Here is a 17,764-nt window from a genome sequence, read left to right on the forward strand (position 1 = left end):
GTATTGTATTTGTTCCAGTGCATGTAAAAAGCAGATGACGGGTAGCCACCAGCAGCGAAGTTGTTCTGCGATTGGCCATTGTGTCCTTCGATGGTTGACCCCAGACCCAGTTCAGCATTTCTAGTTCGATGGTTCAAGGATAAGACAATGCAAAGAAAGAAACCAGGCATAATTACATTACATTATGGGGTTTCATCAGTGCCTAAAGCTACAATACGATTATGAGACAAGCCATATAGTGGGGACTCTGGAATTTATTTTGACCATCTGGGGTGCTTTGACGTGCACCCAATGCACGGTACAAAGGCGTTTCTGCATTTGGCCTCCACAGAAATGTGGCCTCCGTGGCCGGGGTTCGATTCCGTGACCAGCCCAACTCCATAGCTACTTGCCACCTCGGTAGGTACCAAGAAAAATGAGGCATGCTGAAAGGTAGTAGCTCACGTTCAAACGTCTCAATGCCACAAGGACATAAAAAAATTCGGCGACCCTTCCACTTCGTGAAGGTGGTTAACCAGCGAAGCTGATACGTGCGACACCGGTGTTTATCACAGGGTTAATACCGATGTTTCATTAATTTATTTCTCAATTATGAGGTTTCACACACGTTCGGCTGCGTCGAAGAGAACGACGTGACTTATGGTATGCCTCAGTCCTCCGTTCTCGCTTGCGTCTGATGTCTCGAGTTTGCTCGGCCTCGTGGTTAGTAACAATCACCCGCCACTGTCACTTGCGATTCTTCGAAATTAAATTGCTTCAAAATTAAATCTGCCCGTTACGTAAAACGATGGAGGCTCATACCCCCTTAAGCAATGGCTCATACCCCCCTAAAGGCGGCCATAAACGACAGAACAGAAGTGAAATTCTCTGCTGGAATGAGGAGCGGCAACGCAGCCAGCTGTGGAAGAAGGCGACAACGACGAACGCGGGAGCAGTGGCATGAGCGCGTGCCGAGCACGAGCGCAACCCGAGGAGCGCCAACGAGCCAGCTGCGGAAGACGGCGGCGACGCTCGAGCCAATGCTGATGATGATAGTTTTCAGTACATATGTGATTTCGCCTAGACATATCAAGCTTCGCTTTAAAATTGGTGGAGGTTTAACTCTTGTAAACCTAGTTATCACGAGCGAAAGGTCTGTTTGGTTTGGCTTTACAAAGACTATGCACACAGTGTTTCATTAGTGCACGCTTCCGCGCTTGGTAAGCTTCTCTATAACGTCCTAATCTGGCCGCCCTTTGGCTCCGGTGTTTCATCAGCCAAACTTGCCTTTGCTTCTGATTTCACTGTCTGCTGCCTAGCTATATCTACTGGATGATTGGACTCGGCCTGTCGCTAGCGCTGAAGCGTACGCACAAACGCCCAACCAGCGCGTGATCCATGACGAGACTAAGTGACCAAGTGCCGTCGAAGCAGCCGTTATACCCTCGCCTAGTCACGTGGTACGTCAGCGGCGAGGTTCCGGCGAGCGCAGCTGCGATGCCTCTCCACAGCGAGTTGATGTCACACCTGCCCCCCTTGTGCTCAGGCGCCTCAAGGTCATTGCGACGCTATGAATGACTTTCCGAGCACGGGCGTAGTAGAGCTTTCGCTCTAAAGCAACTTGAAAGCCACGTTTACTGTGGAGTTGTGCGTACGGCAATGATGTATCATCGCAAATCAGCATCGATGAATATGTCGAACTTCTGCGTCACGGAAGCACCTTAAACATTAATCTCTTGCTGGATTACAAAAGCACACAATGCAACACACAAGAAAACGTCAACGTCACGAAAATTGCTCAAGGGAAGGTCAAAATAGCAAGCCGTGGTATGAGAAGAGGCAATAGCTTCATCCGAAAAACGCAATGGTAACTGGTTCCAGTGACTGTAGGTACGGCGCGAAGCGAGCAGGAGAAGACACACACAGTGCTCTGTGTACTCCTGGCCGTCTCATGTTCCTAAAGTATGCCTACACTCATGAACCACGAAAAAACCTATGTGTCTACCCTGTTGATTCTTATGGCAGTTCGAAGAGTACGGAATTGTCATTCCTATCGCAGTTCGATATAGGGGGACTAGAATACCGCTGAGCAAGCTGAGAAAGCCAGGAGGCTCTGGTAATTTTAGACGAAGTGTTGCTTATTTAAGCAATAAATACTTATTAATTATAGCGGACTATGGTGACTCTGATTCTATTATTTCACTTACATCGTACAACCTTAAACTCGCAATGCATGTGCAGACCTGTACCACCTATTTCTTTCATTCTTTTAAAGCGAAGCTTTATATGGCTAGGCGAAACGAAAAAGCGTCTGTTCGTTGCCTGTCCACAGAAAACTGTCATCAACAGCAATGACTCGAGCGTCGTCGTCGTCGTCTTCCGCAGCTAGCTCGTTGGCGGCCCTCGGCTTTCGTTGAGGCTCCTGCCACTGCCCGCGTTCGTCGTCGTCACCTTCTTCCACACCTGGTTGCCGCTCATCACTCCAGAGTGGATTTAACTTCTCTTCTGTCACCGTAATGGCTAGGCCGCGTTTACGGGGTATGAGCAGGTATCAGGGGCTTAAGCGGGTATCAGGCATTGATTGTCTTACCGTGACGGATAGATATAATTTGGAATCAATTTAATTTCGAAGAATCGAAAGCGGCAATGGCGGGCGAATGCTGCTAACCACGCCACCGAGCAAACTCGAGACATCGAACGCAAGCGACAGTGGCGGACTGCGGGAAAACCATCAGTGATGCCGTTCTCTCCGTCGCAGCCGACCGTGTATGTAACCTCATAATTGATAAATACTTAAATGAGCCATCTGGATTAACCCAGTGATAAGCACCGGGGCCGTATCTTTCAGCTACGCTGGTTAACCATCTTCACGGAGTGGAAGGGCCACCCGCCGGGGTGGCTCAGTCAGCTAAGGCGTTGCGCTGCTGAGCACGAGATCGCGGGATCGAATCCCGGCCGCGGCGGCCGCATTTCGATGGAGGCGACATGCAAAAACGCCCGTGTGCTTCCGTTGTAGTGCACGTTAAAGAACCCCAGGTGGTCAAAATTAATCCACAGCCCTCCACTACGGGGGTGCCTCATAACCAGAACTGGTTTTGACACGTAAAACCCCAGAAAGAAGAGGAGTGGAAGGGCCGACGAATTTTTTGTACACTCTACTAGATGCCAGGTTTTTTTTTTTTCAAAGCAATCGCGCAACGAACCACTTAATTAAGGCTTTTGCCTTAAAAACAAGAGACGATGCCACGCGTAGCGCAAATTTTCAGTTGCTTTCTACAGCCAAGCTGTATATTGCTAGCCGATTTGTTCGTCCATCGCCTGTACGCAGACACTATCATTATCAGCAATGACTCGAGCGTCGTCGTATTCTTCCACAGTTGGCTCGTTGGCACCCCTCTGCGCAAACGCGCGCACGCGCTCGTGCTATAGTGCTCCCGCGTTCGTCTTCGTCGTCTCCTTTCACAGCTGGTTCCGTTGCCACTCATAATTCCAGTGTAGAATTTCCCTTCCCTTCTGTCGTCGTAATGGGGAGGCCGTGTTTACGGAGGTGTGAGCCATTGCTTAAGCGGGTATGACTCATTCATTGTCTTACGTGAAGGACAGGTTTAATTTTGAATCAATTCAATTTTGAAGAATCGCAAGCGACAATGCGACAACGGCGGACTGCGGGTATACCGTCAGTGACGTCGTTTTCTCCGTCGCAAGTGAACACGTGTGTAACATCATTAAGTAACACAAAAACGTAACCAGTCATTGAGCAAGACTTTAATGTACCGTCGGGATTAACCCAGTGATAAACACCGGGGCCGAATGTTTCAGCTTCGCTGGTTAACCATCTCTACGGAGTGCTTGGGCGGTGATATCTTTTACTTTAACATTGTAAAAAAATTGCCTGAGACAGCACCATTGGGCCTTCCCGGGGGGAATATGCGAAGAGGTGTTCATTATTTCGTAATAAGTCGCACTGTTTTGTTAGCTGCTTCCAAATATCTCCAAGCAAAATATTATTATTATTATTTTTAAGAAACCTGCTGAAATTCACGAAATTAGGTTGCAGTAGAGAGGAGTGATATTGGTCTGATATTGGTCTGATATGGGCATGTGGCTTTTATGTACACAGTGCTTTCTAGGTCATGAAGTTCATAATTATAGCTTTCCTAGGGCGCCACTTTCTATATTGTCATAAACGTCCGATGACTACAGCGCCTGTGTTGAAAACTTGCAATGAAGCATAGCAACAACCACGCAACATCTACCGAGCAAGGCTGCTGGTCATTGTCAGAAAACGGAAAACACCCGGCTAAATTTCCGTGATGCGGAGGTAGGCCCACACTCTACCACGTTTCGTGGGGATCTGCGCGGAAGCCCAGAGACCTGAACTCTAGTTTGGCTACCATACAATACTTAGTACGGAGCAGTGGGATGCACAGCTCGCCAGTTCGGACCTGGGAGTGCAACTATCACTTCTGGATCAAGTCAGGCGTGCGGCAGAGGCCATTCGAGCCCTGGACGGAGGGCCCCACCCAAAAGACTCTATGACCCATTCCCCTTTTCCTTTTGAATAAAGTATTTCACTCACTCACTACGCTCGACATTTACCTTAACGCAATAAACCGTTGTGCTTAAACATTTAAGAATGGTCTCCAATGTGAGGGAATACCTAAACGCTTATAGAAAACAGAAAAAGCTATTCGCGTTGGTAAAGGAACAATGGCCTTAAAGGCTTACATTTGATGCTGTAAGCTTATTTTCGTACCGTTTGTAATTTTGATGCCTGATTTTGTTGAGCACAGAGCTGTCAACAAGCACATCTGTGGGGGTACAGCATAGATGGCTGTACAGAATATCTGGCTTGTCGTGACAGTGAAGAATAAAAGAGCCAAACGCGTGATTTAGCTCTTCGTGAGTCTGAAAGGCAAGTAACGCTCAGAGCATAACTAAGCCGTGACAGCGACACAATAGCGACACGTGTACCGTAAAGACCGATCCGTTGTAAATGTGGTGTCTGCAGCAGGTGCGAGCGCCGGCGGGGAAGGTGACTCTCACTCTCCTCTCTCGCGACCGCCACATAATGAGAGGGCGGTGGGAGAGGAGGAGGACTATCTTGCTATCACGCATGCGGGTCAAACCATCACGCACGCGGGTCTCCAAGAGCTATAATAGCTTGCGTTCAGCGAAGAATACGCGCCGCACCTCCATGGTGCGAATGAATGAATGAATAAAAAAACATTTATTGAAAACCAGACGTTGTATTAGTTGAGAGTACGCGCTCGTTGCATTGGCGCCTTTGTATCGCCTGTGAATGTTACACCACCACCAAAAACAGGAGTAAAACCCACATAAACGCATTCGCTTTAACATTTGGGGTGTACTATCAACTTCGCTGCCCCAACTCATTCTTTACTGCACTCCTCCCCCACAAAATAAAAAACGTACACCTTAGCTGGCTTCGCTCATCAACAGGCAGCGCTGATAATTCTAAATAATATTTCAGGTTGGAGTGGTGGGCCGTACCGGTGCTGGCAAGTCCTCCCTTGTTCTCGCGCTTCTGCGCATGCTCAAGCCTTCCGAAGGCCAGATCCTCATCGACGGCGTCAACATCGCCAACGTGCCACTTCGCAAGCTACGCAGGAGCATCACAGTCATCCCGCAGGTAACCACATGCAAATAAAGAAGTTGTTAGCAATTCTAATCCAAACTTTTACAGTAACTACAGTACGCAAAGCTACGCACCCCCGTATTCTTGCAAAGCAGGCTCAATATATCACGCATGATTTACGAGTTCTGTACAAATGAAGCCCTTTACGTTTATCTGAATGTAGGACGCATGACGGCATGCAGAGATTGTTTCAAAGTCGTGCGAGTGGTCTTCCAGCATGGAGGCCATATACTATTGGGCTTAAGCCAAAGTGCACATTAAATAATGTCGTCAACAATGCAGGACCCAAGCCTTGTGAGAGGGACGTTGCGAACAAACCTGGACCCTACAAATTCTCACTCTGATGCGGAAATCTGGGAAGCCTTGACACGGTCCCACCTTTCTGACGTCGTGTCGTCTAACCCGAGAGGGCTCCTTTTGGAGACTACTGATGGCGGCACAAATCTCAGGTGAGCGGAGCACTTCTGAAAGCGCACTTTCTTATGAAGCAGGTATCCTAAAAGCTTAGTGTGTAGCGTATAATTTAGGTTATATCACCATAGCGCATGATCTTTTGGCAGATGGTTTGGGGTTATTTAGGTATTTATTGTTTTTAAAGTACTCTGTTGGAGTATTCAATAGGAAAAAGAAATTCGTTGTGTATTGCTAGTACTTTTTCTTCTAAAGCGCTCTGTTATGGTATTCCTTTACGCAATATCTTAATATGCATTCTGCATTGCTGATGTCTTTATTGCCATTGCATTTATTTTTCTTGCCTGGACTGTGACGACGTCTGTAGAACACCATACGTGATTTATATTACTGCCATTGTGACATTATGTATGACAATATTGTTCTACTCATCACCCCCACCCCTCCCCCATGTAATGTTGCGGCGAGCGGCAGCGTCGTCACTCGGCGTAACCGAGCGAACGGGCTCCAAGTTACGTGCAGGGTTGTTTCGCGTTCCGTGGCGTAGATTTATCGGGTTGTCCTTTAACACTGCGAAGGATGAAAGCGAACGCGAAGTGCAGTGGGAGATGAAAGACGGCGATAGCGAAGAAAGCAAGAGGCGAAAAGCGGAGGAGGAGGAGGATATGGCGAACGCGTGAGAAGAAAAGCATAGTGACGTGCAAGACGGGCTTTGTGGCGACGATGGCTACGAGATGGCGCCAGAGTATCGCGCGTCGTCTGTATGAAAACAAAGTGCAGCATGAGCGCAGGTCTGTCTGCGGTGGCTGCGTTGAATCACGCCCACGCGCCACCCATGCTCTGTGTCTCGTGATATCGCGATTAGCGTGGCAGTTGCGCCACACTTCGCTCCGTTTGCAACGTGCCGCACGAGACAGATTGTCCGCGCCTGCCAATATATCGGGAAGAGAAAACACATATAGAGCTGCGCTAAAATTACTCATTAGGGAGTATCGTAATCGTCGGTGAATTTATTACAAGGTTAATTAATATTTCTTGCTCCATGTGAAACATCATGTAAACATCAGCATCTGTTAAGCTAACGGCTAAACGGGACTAGCATTTATTAGCTGTCTATCCGAACCAATTCGCCTCTGAGCGCCACTAGGACATTAATGTGCTTGGGAAAAAGCTCCGGCTACAGGGCAACAGGAAGTCAAAACGACGTACGCGATGTGACCCCTGGAATAAAGCCTTATTCTAGTGACCCTGTAGATAGTGCTGCTTGTCCGAATGTTGCTCCACCAACAAGCCTCTTTTTTAAGCTGTCGTTTTACTCTCTCGCGTTATTATGCTTGTTTCGTTCATATGCTGATTCCGCACTATCATTGCTGTTACTAGTTCACGACGCCATTTAATGAGTTTCATGTCGTTGCCTGACCCCTTCATACACAAATTATGATTGACTGTCGACACACGTGTGAAAAATACATAATTTTATGCCAGGGTGCTTGAGACTCTACTAAAAGCGAATCAAGATGGTAGAATAACGCTTTGTGGATTTTATGATGAGTCATCATAGTAACTAAATATTTCAATACTGTCAAGTCAGTCGTGCTACGTTTCTTCATAAAAGCGATTGAAGCACCCTCTCGAATTGCATGCATAAGTTATTTATTGGAGGCAAGCATTTCAACACAGAAAGAAAAAAAATATTTCGAGGTGGCTACCAACATGCCCGACGTCAAACGTCACGTAAAACGCGATAGTGCCTTCACCAAAGCGGTGATATGTAACGATACATATCACTCAGAAGTAAAATGGAAGCAATGTAGGTTAGCAGAATGTTCAGTTTACTCCAAGTTTAATTTTTTTGCTCTATTCCTTGCTGCCAGTGCACAGAAATGGCAAAAATAGGTCGCGTCCACGCATGTGGCCACCGTGACTAAAGGGGCTATGCGGACGACATAACCTCGTTCTGTACTGAGAGGAAAAACGCATAAGATGGCCTTGTCATCGCTCTAAAATTCTGTGCTCTACAATTCTGTGTCCCGAAGTGAAGTTCGAAAAATTGTGGCGATTTTGGTTCGGTCTCTTGTGTGTCATGCCAACATACTTTAACAGCATTTAGTGGAAGCAGGACCTCAGGTACTTAGGCGTGCTTCTTTCGTATAATTTTAATAGCATTCTTCACTACGGATAAGATATTGCAGAAGTACCCATGGCAGAGCCGGCAGTTGTCTATGTTTAGCCGAGCTGAGGCCGGGACTTCTTTATATATTAGCTCGACTTAAGTATCACCTGTAGATGTTGCAGTGTTCAAGGCTAAGTTACAGAAATTTCATTTCACTGTGTACTTCTTTGATATCTTGTCTGCAGCTCATGCGTTAACGCCATGCGCCGTCACAACCTATTTCTTTATTATTAGAGTGGTGGATTTAGGCGGGCTTATTTCTTAGTTGCACAACTTGTCTCCCGTCTTTTCTGCTTACGTAATGTTATAAGAGTTCATTTCTAAAATTTGGCAGCTTATCTTGGGTGATTGCCTTCCAGATATAGCTATGTCGTAGGCTTTCACAGGCACACTAAGGGTCCCTTGAGATTTAATGAAGGAGGCTGTTGAAAGCGTGTACTTTTTAAGGAATGTTTTAGTCTTGACAATGTTCTCACTACATCCCACAAGTAAATGTCTGCTTCACTGACGAATCGCTTATTCTCCGTTCCCGTTTGTCTTGCACCTTACATGGAATGCTATTACCAAAATGCACTGAACCGTGTCCGTCGGGTGATAATTCCTCCAGGCGTCAAAACATTTTCTCTAAGGTACGGCCACCGTTCCTCTTAAAACATTGTAGCATTAGAGGGGTGTTTCGTGTCGCAATCCACAAATTGCCGTTTGCTAATGCCTATTCAAGCGGTTCACCACTGTTTCGTAGTTTCTAGGAATGCCATCTTCTTCAGCAACATTCCTCAAAAATACGTAAGAAAGATTTACATATCACACCATAGAAAATTTGTTCTCTGCTGTTTAGAAATTTCAGTAACATATGTCTACATAGCATCTGGCACAGTAGAATGCGTGACAGGCATTCTGAAACGCTACGAAACACTAGCGCAGTTCAATCTGCTTGTGTCATTATTAGGGCTGCAGCTTAAGAACGACCACCACGGGCTCGATATCCTTATTGAACAGTTGTATCTTTGCCCGAGCATCGGGTTCATGCGTTAGCGTTACTTTCATTTCTCGAATCACTTTGTTTTTCTAGATTTGTACATGCTTCCATGTAATTACAAAGAAAGCATAGTCATAACACACAGGTTAAAGCGTCCAGCTACTAACTGCGCGTTGTTGCAACGTGGAGCTTGGTTTTTCTAGATAAAACGAGGATGAGGAGCTTTCTTGCCGACGACGACGACTGCTGTCGAATTGGCATAGCGAAATGAACGGGAAAGCACAGGAACCCTAGTTTCAACCTTTCTCGTGGTCTCGCAATAACAAAACAATTCACGACAAAAATTGAACCACTATAGGATAATGCAGGCTAACACCTACCTACATCAAATTTGAAGTGCAGTGCATAAAGGTGGCAATAAAGAAATTCTCTACCTACAACTAAATATAAAACACTCATGCCTATTTGATCCAGAAAAGATGTTTTGATTTCACTAACTATGTGCGTATCGTTAACATACGTGTTTTGCTTCTCAGCGTTCTGTAGCTTTACATATTTCGATCATGAAATCCCAACAAGTCGCACCTCGTAGCATGCGAAGACCGTTAACCGAGACACGTGGCGCGTATCACGTGTTGTGCAGTGTGGGCCAGCGGCAGCTGGTGTGCCTGGCGCGGGCCCTCCTGCGTCAATCCAAGGTACTGCTGCTGGACGAGGCCACATCACAGATGGACGGTGACACAGACCGTCTGATCCAGGCCACCCTCAGGGACGCCTTCGCCAACTGCACCCTTCTCACCATCGCGCATCGTATCCACACTGTCCTGGACTACGACAGGTCAGTTACAGAGGAAAGAGAAGCGGCAACCACACATCATTCGGGAAGGATGACTGTAGCTTTTTCGTCCTAACAACTATACATGTCACTCCTTTTTTAGAGCGCAGCTATTAGGCGCCCGTCCCTGCGTCACCGTCGGCGTAACCGAGGGAAAGAGCAGGGCGAAGGAAGAAAGAGCGAACGTGGACTGCAGCGGGCAATGAAAAAAAGAGTCTTCTCGCCCCAGCGAGGGCTCTCTCCGCTCTCGCGAGGGCAAGAGCGAAGAAAGCGCAAGGAAGAAAGTGGAGGAGGCGGCCACAGTGAAAGCATTTGACGGAAAGCGAAGGAAGAGCAGAGGGCAGCGGCCTGTTCAAGCGCTGAGTTGCCCGCGGCCACGGCATCCGCAGCCGCTGAGGTCAGTCGGCGGTACGAGCGTGTGTGACGGCGGTCTCTTGCAAGAGGCGATGGCGAGTGGCTTCGAGTAAGGCTCGTTGTGACGCTTCCTTGGGTGTTGTCCCCGCGGAAACTAAAGCCCCTGTATACAAAAAAGTCGCAGTTTCGCCCGAAAGGCGAAGCATCAATTGCGATAGGAAATTAGTAGAGAGCTATTCGGAGTAGGGATAGTAGTTTTATCGGCTGCATAAACTTGGACACATCCGCTTACCAACTGAATTAACAAGCGTGTTGTCAGTGCGCACAAGCAAACATGAATAGATCACACTGAATGACCGCAGACAACGACTGTCAAAACGCTGGCAGCAATCGCAGCCGCCGCAGCGGGCGAAGGTTCGTGCCGTCTATCGCTTCAAAGGAAACTGAGCGGCGGATGCATAGCGCATACAAAGGTCAGAGCCGTGTGGAGATAAGAGACCGTGCGGGCGACGGCCACAGCCGGGCGAAGTACGAACGGAGTTGTTCTTTCTTCTTTCAGGGGTTTTACGTGCCAAAACCAGTTCTGATTATCAGGCACGCCGTAGTGGAGGGCTCCGGATTAATTTTGACCACCGGGGGTTCTTTAACGTTCACTACAACGCAAGCACACGGGCGTTCGATCTTGCATTTCGCCTCCACCGAAATGCGGCCGCCGCGGCCGGGATTCGATCCCGCGATCTCGTGCTCAGCAGCGCAACGCCTTAGCTGACTGAGCCACCCCGGCGGGTGAACGGAGTTGTTAGCAGAGTAGAAGCTGCGCCCCCCTCCCTCCCGCGCTGCCTTCCCGCTTTCTTGATTTCACGTGGGAGATTGAGAGGCAAGTTCCCCTTACGCCCGATTGCAAGATATGCCTTTGGTGCCGGGGCACAGCGTCGCCCCGCCTCGCTCCCTCCCATACCCCCACAGCCTTTCGCGCGACAGTCGCGTTTGCTTTCGGCCGTGCGTTCGCTCTCTGTGATAGTGCGCGTGTCCCCCGCGCTCTTTCGCTCGCTCATACGGCGCGCGGCGACGATTTTATCGCCCTTGGAATCTATGCGGAACCTCACGGCGACGGCAGAAATCTGGTTGAAGTGTCCATAAAATTGCTATCGCAATAAGTAGCGACACGCTTTGAAGAATGCCGCCTCATCCTCGCACGCCCGGTCCGAGGCGGACGCCGCGCCGCGCCGCCGAGCGCTGGCTGCGTTTGTTTACGATCGCGCTCAATCGCCATTTTCGCCCGAGAAGCGTCTACCGATTGGCGAGGAGCACAACGATAGCGGTGAACACAGTCGGCGATCGTCGAAATCTAATCTGCGGCGAAACGCGTCGGCTTTCATAAATGTGTCATCGAAGGTTCGACAGTAATCCCTGGTGCCCGCGTGTCTTCTAGAAAGTACTAGACAATTCGCGACACTCAAACAATCAGATTACATAAGCGTCGGTGACAACAAACAACGGATACACGCATCGATAACGTTCGAGAAACTTCCGATACATGCAGGTGCGTCCCGCACCCGAGCGATAACGTTTAACATTTGTTAGCCGGTGAAAAGCGGTCAACGGTGAAATATAAACAAGTGCACGTGTCTCAAGCGGTGTAGGTGGCGCCACGGTCGCGAAAGGAACGCGAAGGAAAGGAGAAACGAGGAGGAGGGAAGGCGGAGGAGGAGAGTGTCGTACTTTTTATATAGAGGGGCTTTAGCTGAAACTGGTGGCACGATTTCCCCATGACGAAGGGCTGCTCTCGTCGTTGCTGGAACGAAAGCGCGGAAAGCAAAAAATGGGGAAATGGGGGTAAGCAGAGCTTGTGTGCTTCTTCGGTGTTCCTCCGAACGAATTGCACTGACGAGTACCACGTTGTGCTCGAACCACAACCGGTCACACGCACTGCAGCTGGCTCTGAAGTTCCGGTTGAGAAAATCGCGTTCAAACCTGGCCGTAGCACCGGAGAAGTTGGCGCTAGCGTTGCTGAGGCGTGCACCAGCGTTGTCGGGTTCCTGGAGGGCAAGACGACGCTGACATCTCGCCGGCGCTTCGGAAGCCCTCACTCTAGAATCGGCACGTCCACGAGGAGCCCTTTCCCCAATGAGTTCGCGGGATTGTTGCTCAAACGCAGCCTGCGCCTCGGCGTAGCGCACCACGCACGCCTTCCTTTTCGTCGCCGAAACTGATCTGAGGCGAGGGAAGCCCGGCGGAGCATGCTTCAACCCCCTTTCCCTCCCGGCGACACACCAAACGACCCTGATTGGTCGCGCGCGTCAAGTGATCTGGCGCATGCGCAGCTTTCTCTGCACCTGCTGTTTCTTTTTTCCTTCCTTTCTTCCTTTCTTGTCCCTGGCTCATACCCGCATATCCAATGCGGATATGCGCCACACGTGAGTTTTTGCGTGACAACAACGCCACCGAAACTGGTGAGCCAATAAAGCTTCGCTTAAAAGCGTAGTGCCGTGTAAGGCGATATATGCGCCTTACAGTGTGGCGATGATGGCTATGATATCTGTATCGGGAAGCGTTGTGCATACACACGGACAAACACAGGAAAAAAGAAACGTAAACAGATTTTTCCTCTTCCTTTTTGTGGCACGTGTTAAAGCTGCCTCTATACTGCTGCTTCTACACAAATAAAACCAGTTGATAGTTTGCGCTCTATCCGTTTACGTCTCTTTTTTCCTGTGTTTGTCCGTGCGTATGCGCAACGCTTCCCGATACGGCTATGCACCAACTCGCCCAGCAAGAAGTTCTTCTAGGCTACGATATGGCGCCAGAGTAGCACGCATCGTCCGTATGGAAATGAAGCGCTGCATGAGCGGAGGCCTGTCTGCGGCAGCTGCTGTGAATCGCGCCCACGCGTCACCCACGCGCTACCTCTCGCGATTTCCCCGGTAAATGCGCCACACTTCGCTCCGTTTGCAATGTGCCGCACGAGATAGTCCGCGCCAGCTACGCTACTAACAGCGTTCTCTTCCTAATATGAACCTATACAATCATAATACACAATATTGACACGCGAAATGAAAACACGTATAGAGCTGCACTCAAATTTCGCATTAGGGAGTATGTTAATCGTCGGTGAGCTTTTTTTTTTTTTTTTTGCAACGATGCATCATTTTTTTTACACGGACACTCCAGGTGCATGTAATTCGCCGTTCGTCACTGTCTCCGTGCTGTTTCCATTACAGTTCTAGGGCGATGAGAACGAGCGCCATACGTATGTGCTGCAGGTCCGAGGGTCCCACTCGGAGGGTCAGCCAAGAAGGCTGTTGACTTGATACGTGTCGTGTTCTGGTGCACCCAGTGCTCTTAGTCACGTGATTGAGCCCGTACTGCCCCAGGGGAGGAATAAGGGAAGAAAGCGCTCGTCTTCTGCTCCAGTCCGGCCGGAGTTACCCGCGCGGCGAAGCGCATAGGTCCTATATGCTGCTCGTGCGCCAAGCGTTGGAGATAATAAAAGTTGGGCTACTTGGAACCGTCACATCCGTCAGGTCCGGAAGTACTTCAAGCCTGTCACAACGAGGTGACGTCTGGTCACTTAGGTTACACGCGAACATTGGGCAGAGTGCGGCAAAGCTACTACTGGCCATCGCGTTCGCACTTGTCTTGACTGGCAGAGGCGCAAGTCACCTCCGACGAAAGCAGCCGGCCTCCTACAACCTGTCCAGGTTCCTCGAACACCATTTGATCAAACTGGTATGGATATCTTGGGCGCACTTCTCTACTTCCACTGCAGGGAATCGCTTTGTTCTCGTCGCAACCGACTATCTGACACGTTACGCTGAAACAAAGGCCATCCAGAAAGGCACAGCAGCCGAGGTGATGCGCTTTTTCATTGAAAATGTGTTGCGACACGGAGCCCCAAGCGTCGTAATTACCGACAGAGGAACCGCATTCACGGCATTTTAGATCACGTCTTGCGGCTAAGTGGAACAGCTCATCGGAAGTCGACTGCCTACCATCCACAAACCAACGGACTGACAGAGCGCCTTAACAAAACAATTGAAGACATGCTTTCAATGTACGTGGATGTCGAACATAAAAATTGGGATGACATCCTCCCTTATATCACCTTTGCGTACAACACAGCGAAACAAGAGACGACGCGCATGACTCCGTTCACCCTTGTTCATGGCCGGGATGTACGAACGATGTTGGATGCAATGCTTCCACACGAATTTGACGGCACTGAAACGGACGCCGATGTGTTCACGCAACGCGCCGAAGAGGCTCGGCAGCTCGCGCGCGTGCGGATCTGCCAGCAGCAAGACTACGACGTAGGCCGCTATGATGCCCACCGTAGAACCGTAAGCTATGAAGTCGGCGACAGAGTGTGGGTTCGGACACCCATACGGAAACGAGGCCTCTCCGAAAAGCTGTTCCTTCGGTCCATATCGAGTATTGCCGCGACTCATTTATATCATCTACGAGGTCGTCCCCGATAGCCCCAACTGTACGAGGCGCCGCCCACACACTGTCCCGAACTTGTGCATGTTGTACGCATGAAGCCGTATGTGAGCGAATGACTACTGCGAGAGACCCTCACTTCCGCAAGTGGCATTTCTGGTATAGCATCGGGACGATGATCTTCTAGGGAGGGACAAATGACGCGTGTGCTCTAGGCAGACAACAACGACGATGGGAGCATTAACGGACTCCGTCTAGTGGGTCAGTGGGATTTTGGCAGACGACGAAGAAGACGTGTGTGTCTCTGTTCTGTTTTGCTTGAACAGGTTGTCCTGCTGTTCTTGGAGAACGTCTCCCTGTCCTCTCTCGGCGTTGTACCGCGACAATATGGTATTTATGTTTGCATGAATAAACAATAGCAGGTAAACTAAGAAAAAAGAAACGCTAAATTCAAACCGGTGCGCGGTGACTCCATAATCAGTCGTTCTTAAAATATAAATTTATTGCGCTTGCTGACGCTACAATTTTGATTTCACAAGTATGTAAACCGCAACGTGAGTACTTGTTTTATTTGCAAAATTCCCACATAATAATACACGCAAAATCGGTATACTTCATCGATTCTTCCGTATCTGGATTCATTTACCAGCGACAGCAGCCGGCTGTCGTAGCGGACACCGCCATCTTCACAAGAGCAACTTCTTTGCGCGGCTGACAAGGTCGTCCTTGTCCTCTGCAGTATTGCCGATTACGGCCTCCGGAATACCTTTATGTAAAGACGCCACCATAACTACAGAATCCGTGTGGTGCAGAATGCCACACAAATTGCAAGGCGACAAAGCATCGTGATACCCCAATGGTTAGCCCGCCTGCCTTTCGACTACAGGTACCACCTTGCCTAACTTCTACTGTAGCACTAGGTATTAGTTTTAAAATTAGTCTCGCAAGCACGAGTAGGTTACAATGAAAAAAAAGTCAGATATGCTTTAAAAATAAGGTTAGGTTCTGTGGGTTTACGTCGCAGAACAATGATATGATGATGATGACAGCCCCGATGTAGTGGGAGACTCCAGAATTATTATGACCACCTGGGATTCTTTAACGTGCACCTAAATCTGAGTAGACCGGCTCTTTTTTGTTTCTCCCGGATTGAAATGCGGTCGCCAAGGCCACAATCGAACCCGGGACTTTCAGATCAGCACTGCAACGCCATAACAACTGCGTTATCGCTTCGGGAACATAACGTTTAAATCAATGCCAATGAACCAGCAGGAAGTGATGTGTTGCTTTGTTAATGTAGAACGTATTAAGGCAGGCCTTTTTTGGGGCACGTCATGCCGAGATCTAGCGTCTACTACTCAGGTAAAAAAAAGGAATACAAAATCTCAAACACGCACTAGACACAAATGCAAATCACAAGCACGCGAAGTATGACTATACTGTCGTTAGCACCGGCAGAATAGTCTAGCACCTGCGACTGTCGTCCCACGCACAGGAATGTGGGACAGCACACAAGTCAGTTAGTGACCTTTAATGATCGGTCCCGACCTCCTTTCCCGCATATATGTTGCCTCTGTATACTAAAAAAATTGTTTTTTTTTCTCTCTCTCTCTTTTCTGTTCTCTTTTCGCAGGATTCTTGTGTTAGAAGAAGGGAAAGTCAGAGAATTCGACTCCGTGACCACGCTTCTCTCTGACACATCATCTGCATTGTACTGCATGGCTGCGGAAGCTGGCATCCGTGGTGCAGTAAACAGAACGGACCTGATCACTGCTACATTGTGACAAATTACTAATGTGTGTTCCTCATGACATCCTGAAGTTAAGTCCATACGGTTGGTGCTTACATTCCGAAAAGACGAGGCTGTTAATGAGAACTCCCCTAGATGTTCATAATGCAACGAATGCTTTCTTCCAGGGGTTAGAAATATAGTTTTGCTGCACTAAAGATTGAGTTTTAAGCCAATAAATTGCGATATTCTTAGCTTACGAGCTTAAAATTTATATGCCGATGTTTTCCATGAAGAACATTTTCGCCTATTAGTTCCTAATTCTCTACAGAACTTTATTGTCCATGTGTTTTATGTTCATTTATCACTGAATTCCTTCCGAATATTCCTGCTTCATGCCTCAGAAAATCAAGAAGTTCAGTTTCTACGGTCGGCGCTTACACCCCGAAGACACGAGGCAGTTAACAACCCTGCCGCTAGATGTTTATAACGCAACTCCTTATTTCCAGAAGCTTGAACTACACTTTCGGTGTTCAAAAGGTTGGTTTTGTAGCGAATAAAACGTGTAACTTATTGTCTTACGAACTTAATATGTATGCACCGGCGTTTTTCGTAAAGCATATTTTTGCCTATTGCTTCTTAAATATCCATAGAACTCTATTTACCATGCTCATGCTTTATGTTCAATTATTACAAAACGTCATTCGGAATCTTGGAGTTTCATGCTTCATCAAATACTGAAGTTCAGTGCGTACGGTCGGCGTTTACATCCGAAAGACACGATGCATGGATTTAACAAGAACTCCATTATATGTTCATATCGCAACAACTACTTCCAGAGATTTCAATTATTCTCATCATCAGCCTATATTTATGTCCACTGCAGGACGAAGGCCTCTCCCTGCGACCTCCAATTACCCCTGTCTTGCGCTAGCTGATTCAAACTTGCGCTTGCAAATTTCCTTTGTCCCCCCACCCCCCCCCCCTAGTTTTCTGCCGTCCTCGACTTCACTTCCCTTCTCTTGGTACTCATTCTGTAACTCTAATGGTCCACCAGTTATCCATCGTACGCATTACACGGCCTGCCAGCTCCATTTGTTTTCTCTTGTTGTCCCTATCCCCGTTTGTTCTCTGATCCACACCACTCTCTACATGTCTCTTTACGTTAGGCCCAAAATTTTTTCGTTTCGTTGCGCTTTGTGCTG

At 48.4% G+C, this 17,764-nt stretch overlaps 1 protein-coding gene across 1 annotated transcript; it reads left to right on the forward strand.

Moving 5' to 3' along the window:
- The first annotated feature begins 4,615 nt into the window (after positions 1-4,615).
- On the forward strand, positions 4,616-16,614 carry LOC119431783 (ATP-binding cassette sub-family C member 3). Its single transcript, XM_049658042.1, has 5 exons — positions 4,616-4,627; positions 5,474-5,632; positions 5,921-6,087; positions 9,845-10,039; positions 16,464-16,614. Exons 1-5 carry the CDS (start codon positions 4,616-4,618, stop codon positions 16,612-16,614), a joined length of 684 nt encoding a protein of 227 aa, XP_049513999.1.
- Positions 16,615-17,764: the final 1,150 nt, after the last annotated feature.

This window comes from Dermacentor silvarum, chromosome 10, assembly GCF_013339745.2.
Source record: "Dermacentor silvarum isolate Dsil-2018 chromosome 10, BIME_Dsil_1.4, whole genome shotgun sequence".
Classification (NCBI taxonomy): Eukaryota; Metazoa; Arthropoda; class Arachnida; order Ixodida; family Ixodidae; genus Dermacentor; species Dermacentor silvarum.

Coding starts and splice junctions, on each gene's coding strand:
- LOC119431783 (XM_049658042.1), top strand. Junction 6,088..9,844: donor GATGGCGGCACAAATCTCAG/GTGAGCGGAGCA, acceptor CGTGTTGTGCAG/TGTGGGCCAGCGGCAGCTGG. Junction 10,040..16,463: donor ACTGTCCTGGACTACGACAG/GTCAGTTACAGA, acceptor CTCTTTTCGCAG/GATTCTTGTGTTAGAAGAAG.